The sequence below is a fragment of the Mobula birostris genome, chromosome 22 (genome assembly GCF_030028105.1).
Source record: "Mobula birostris isolate sMobBir1 chromosome 22, sMobBir1.hap1, whole genome shotgun sequence".
Lineage (NCBI taxonomy): Eukaryota > Metazoa > Chordata > Chondrichthyes > Myliobatiformes > Myliobatidae > Mobula > Mobula birostris.
In genome coordinates, this window is record NC_092391.1 from 41,942,710 (window position 1) to 41,948,709 (window position 6,000).

A 6,000-nucleotide genomic window follows, 5' to 3' on the forward strand; every position below is an offset into this window, starting at 1 on the left:
GCATTGTGGTAAAGACAGTATGATGTCTCCTTTAATCACATTGTTCTTGACCTGAGGGTGCTTAGTTCTGATTCTCGAAACCTGGAATTGAAGCTTCCTCATTTTAAAATATTGATAAAGAAATTTTTTTCCAGCATATTCTCCTGTTGCGGCATCTCAAGGGAAAAGTAAAACAGAGTTGTAGCTACCACGTCCTGCCAAATGGTCTCGGCCCAAAACGTCGATTGTACTCTTTTCCATTGATGCTGCCTGACCAGCTGAGTTCCTCCAGCATTTTGTGTGTGTTGCTTGGAGTTCCAGCATCTGCAGATTTTCTCTTGTTTATGGATACTAATGACTGGGAATTGGTCTCCATTTTGATAAAAAGAGTATCTGGCCCTCCAATGGGGATGGCTAGAGTAGCAGAAAACTTAAAGCAGCCCCACATAATGCATCATTTTTCTACATGTTTTAGTTCTATAAAGCTATTTCTGAGATGTGCGTATTGACACTGACTATCCTTTTCTTCAGCTTTAGGAATACAGCAATGAGCCAGCTGAGGTTGGCACTGAACTGAGGAATTATTCAGTCCGGTACATTACATTGGGTATTACAACCTGACTATACATTAGTACATCATCAATTCGCAAGTTGTTTATTTCATTTCAGGATATGAAAGGAGATACTCCATCAATTATTATGGATAGCAAGTTTTTAATGGCTGAACCTGGATTACAAGAAACAGGGAGCTCAAGTTTAACCACCTCTGTGTATTCACAGGAGAACAATATCTTGATAGAGTCTCCAGGTGAAGTAGTGTGTTTCATTACTGTAGTGTATTCTAATAAATGTTCTATGGACTTTTTAAAGAAATGTAAGTATTTTGACTGCAAGAAGTAAACTTCTGAAATACTACAGGAAGCAGGAAATATCCAGCAGGCCAACTACTCTTTATTGTAGAGTGAAAAGTAAGGTGCAATATTTAGAGTTGACTTTAGTTTCACAGCATCTTTTTTTTCCTTTTCTGATTCACCATCTCTTCTTAGAATTGACCATAAATAAGTGTTGTGTATCTGTGCCTCTTAACTCTAACTTGTCTCTTTTACCCTGTTCACTTTCTTCACTATGTCTCCCTTCAAATTTATCTCATTAAATCTTCTCATGATTATAATATACTTCCACATCTCTTTCCTCAGCAACTCCAGCTCTCAACCGTCCAGGCAGAATATCAAAATATATATAGAGCAGGTGTTCCCAACCTTTATTATGCCATGGACCAATACCATTAAGCAAAGGGTTTGTGGATCCCAGGTTGGGAACCCCTGATAGAGAGTAATTCCAACATAAAGCTATTTAAACATTAATCCTATCACTTCCGCTCAACATATACTAGCAGACTTGTTGAGCATTTCCATTTTACATTTATTTATTTTTCGGTATTTTTAAGGGTAGCATTTTTAACTATTGGAATATTCCGGAGGCTTTTCTCCGTGGTTTATTGCATCAACGCATGAGTTAATCTTTATTTCTTGGATTCTTCAGAACATTCATAGAGAGGGTTAGTTAAAAAACACATACATGTGGTCACCTCATGTCACAACACAATCTATGATGTTACTCAAACAAAGAGCCTACACTTACATTTCATAGAAGTAGATATAGTTCTCACCATTAAAATTCAGGTGATAATCAAAAAATGTTTCATGTGTAAGGAATAATATCTAAAAGAGCAAATTAATGGCTTAGTTCTTTAACGGGTAAATTTCAGTGATTTTTCACCTGTGTTCCTGTACGGATAATGTTTAATGCTGTTTTATTTTCACCCTGAAGCCGAGGTGCAAAGTACAAAATGGACTAAAATGGGAACTTCAACAATGGAACAGGCAGGCTTCAAGGACCAGCGTAGCAGTCCTGTTGATAATCAGAAAGAGCAGCAGGATCTCATCACTGCCGGTGAAATTACACCTCCAATAGTGGGACAAGCAGGCTCTGAGGACCAGAGGGCCATTTCTATTGACGAGCAGGATCAACAGCAGGATCTCAGTACTACCACTGAAGTCAGACCTTTGTTTGTGGAAAAGGCGGGTTCTGAGGATCAGAGTACCATTCCCATTGACAAAGTGGATCAACAGCAAGATCTCAGCACTGCCACTGAAGTGAAACCTCAAATGGTCTCTGAGGTCAAGAGTAGATTTCCAATTGCCAAAGAGAATGAACTGCAAGATCTCAGCACTGTCACGGATGTAGGGCCTCCGACAATGGAGCAGGGAGACTCCGGGGACCAAAGCAGCTTCCCAACTGTTGAAAGAAATGAAGTGCAGGAAACTAAATGGGTAGACACGGAGGATCAGATCACCTTTACAGTTGCAGTAATGAGTGATCCCAGTGCTGCCACAGAATTGCAGATTCCAATAATAGATCAAGGGAATAATTATCAGAGTGATCTTCCAGTTACAGAAAGAAATGAACAGCAAGATTTGGGAGCTGCCACTGAAAGCACAGTTTTGATCTGGGAACAGAGGAATGATGAGAGATCTGAAGATCCTCAGAATGCTACAATAGTTGCTGAAAGTGTTGACGACAGCTCCCATTGAAATATTATCTTCACATATTGTAAACGTGGATCAGAGAGAGACTGAAGTTTAACATTAGCAACAGAAGGAGAATTATCAACACAAGCTGATTCTTTCTTCATTTTCACACTTAAAAATTTACAAAACAGATTTTTTTTCCAAATGAGACTCCATGATTTAGGAACATCAACTTTTACAGTGAGTTGTGCTGACCAAGCTGGAAGGTGTTGATGCGGTTGTTTTACAATCCATTTTCTGCTTCAGGCCCAGAGACAACTCAGTCAAACACCAGTCTGCACAGTTGCACTGTAACTGGAATTCAGCGCCAGATCAGCACTCCTACTGGATCAGAGGAATACTGTACTGTGAATGCCTGTGCTTTCTGAAGCAATCAATTTAGTATCCATTACATTACAAATTTTCCCCTCTACTTGCTGTTGGTTTACTGAAATGTGTTAATTTTTATCCTTCTTTGGCTGTATTCACTAAATGCAGTAAAAAAATTATAAAATGTAATTTTTGTTATTTTAACGTTTTCTTGCTATTTTCTATTTTGCTTTTCTTTCCTCAGTTATTTCTACATTTTAATAACATAAGAATTAAAAACAAAGTAATTTGGCCCCGTGTGCCCGGGTGGACAATGATTAAGATTTCAGCTGATATTCTACCTCAGCATCACTTTCCTAACATAGTTCTGTGTTCCTTGATTTCCTTAATATCTAAAAAAAAATCTTGATCTCTGGTATATTTAGTGAATGTGCCTTTCAGGTGGGGAATTCTAGACATTCACTACCCTCTGAGTCAAATAATTTCTCTTAGTCCTGAATATCCAACCTATTAATTAGAGACCATGACTGGTTCTAGACTCTCTCCAGCCAGCAAAAAAAAAATCAGTATGCATCTATTTTGTCAAGCCCCATAGCACTTTATACTTTTCACACTCAGTTACAATCCTAGGGAATGTTGGAGTACACTCAAAGGGCTAGAGAGACTATTCCTGCTCCTATTTCTCACATTAATAATAAATCATGAAACGTGGCTGCACTCCCTTTATTGTACCTTTGCCCTATCTTGGTGGAGAGAGAGGGCCTGCACACAATTTGCAAATGCAATCTGACCTGGCCCCTATGTAACTGCAGCATGACAACTTTAGTATTCAAATTCTCTTGCAATAAAGCCCACCATACCATTTCACTTTCTACTACTTTGTGAAACCACATTACTTTTAAATAATTTGTGTACAAGACCACTAGTCACAATGAATACCAACATCTTTCAATGTCCCATCAGTTAAAAATATTTATTTGAACTTATTTATTTAACGCTTACATCCATCCCACAACATGAGGGAGTAAAAATCTTTGTGTTATGTATAGACATGTGAATTTATAAGTCTAATGGCTTGTAGAAAGAAGCTGTCCCACAGCCTGTAGGTCCTGGCTTTGATGATGCAGTAACGTTTGCCAGACGGAAACAGCTGAAACAGTTTATGGCTGGGGTGACTGGTGTCCCCAATGATCTTCCAGGCCTTCTTTCTGCACCTGCTGCTGTAAATGTCCTCAGTGGAGGGAAGTTCACGTCCACAGATGCGCTGGGCTGTCTGTCTGTACCACTCTCTGCATTGCCCAGCGATTAAGGTTGGTGCAGTTCCTGTACCAGTTGGTGATACAGCCAGTCAAGATGCTCTCAATGATGCCTCTGTAGAAAGTCTTGAAGATTTGGGGGCTTTTGCCAAACTTCTTCAGTTGCCTGAGGTGGAAGAGATGCTGTTGTGCTTTTTTTGCCACGTGGCTGGTGTGTACAGTCTTTCTATATTTTGTTAATACAATGTCTTTCTATATTTTATTTTGCCAGAGAAGATATCATACTTTACAAGTATTTATCTCCCCGAAGGGTTCTGTATCCTATTTACAGCCCACATGCCTTATCATCAGCAAACTCAGAATTATTACACAACCTCTTTATCCAAATTTTTGATATAGACTGTAAACTGCTGGAGCCCCAGCACTGGACCCAGTGATACCCTACTAGCACAGTCACAATGATATGTCTCCATGTTTCAACTCTGCTCTCTGTCCATTAACCAATGTTCAGACCACTATGGTGTGTACCCCCAATGATATGCTCTCTTTTTAAAATAACTTTGTGGCATATTTTCAACAACTTTTTGAATGTTCAGATACAAAACATCCATTGTTTGGCCCTTATCTTGTTAGTCCTAACCTTAAAAAAATGGATTTGTCAAATATGATTTCCCTATCATAAATCCTTGTTGAATATGGCCAATCCTATTATTCGATGTTTAAGTATGAAAATAGATCCCAGCATTTCCCTACCACTGGTTTATACTTCCCTGTTTCCTTTTATATTTAATGGGGATATCTTCCAAACTTTTCGAGAACCATTCTAGAATCTCTGTAATTTTAGAAGGTGACAACAGTACTTCAACAGGCTCTAGTGAAATATTTAAAAATATGATGCAGGTCATTGGGTCCCAGGGATTAATCCCTTTCAGTTCCATTGATTATAATTGCTTACTAATACTAAGGTCTTTGATCTCCTTATTCACCATCGGCCTGTAGTTCTTTGCTTCTTTTTAGGATTGTCTTTTTCCATAAATGCAGGTACAAAATAGTCATTTCTTTCCCATTTCCTTAGTGCCCAATAAAATATAATTGTCTCTTGCCTTGGTCTGTAAGGGATCTTTTCCTTTTTAACCTGTCTTACAGGTTATATTTCATCAGGATGAATCACTTTCAGACTAAGACTACATTGGTTACCACCAATGATCCTCATGAAATGTGCCTGTAATTGCAGGGATTCCTATGGACTGTACCACACTTGGCTTCAGATCCCCATTATTCTAGTATAAAAGAAATTTTCTGATTACATTCTTGAATTTCCACCATTCACCCGAACCATCTCCACCCCATTACCTCTGGAAGGAGCCTTTCATAATTGGCACACATCTGTATTTTCCAACTCAGCTGACTAAACTTTGGCCCTCCATTCATTTTAACTTCTGTAACTATCAAACCCCTTAACTAAAACCCTTGATTCAATTTTTCACTCCCTCACTATTAAAACCAAAATTGTCTTTCATCCAGACACTCCAGTTCCACAGCAATCAACTTTTCCAGGGCATGCAACCTTGATGACAACAGCTGCCTTTTGCCCAAATGTAACTGCCCACCATTGATGCCTTCAAATGGCAAAGCCTTAATTTCCTCACTAATGCTACTTTACAACTTATTCCTTTGAATAACATTTTGAGCGTGGCTTAATACGCCCTTTTCATTACACTCCATCAAGGCGTTTCTGTTTGGTTGAAAACCTCAAATAAACGGAAGGTGATGAATCCCCTTGTTTCTTTAAAACTCTTCCCGTGTCACTTCGTGGCTCTTATTATCCGTGAAATTAGGCAACGAGGCAAGGCGGGAGTCCAGCA

The 6,000-nt window shown here is 38.9% G+C and overlaps 1 protein-coding gene across 1 annotated transcript in view; it reads left to right on the forward strand.

The window, feature by feature from the left end:
- LOC140186431 (uncharacterized) overlaps window positions 1-2,989 on the forward strand; it is a 40,737-nt gene extending 37,748 nt beyond the window's left edge. The window contains exons 11-12 of the mRNA XM_072240702.1: window positions 649-787; window positions 1,810-2,989. Coding sequence (XP_072096803.1) covers window positions 649-787; window positions 1,810-2,573 — 903 coding nt within the window. The 3' untranslated portion in view covers window positions 2,574-2,989. The remainder of the gene's footprint in view (window positions 1-648; window positions 788-1,809) is intronic.
- Window positions 2,990-6,000: the final 3,011 nt, after the last annotated feature.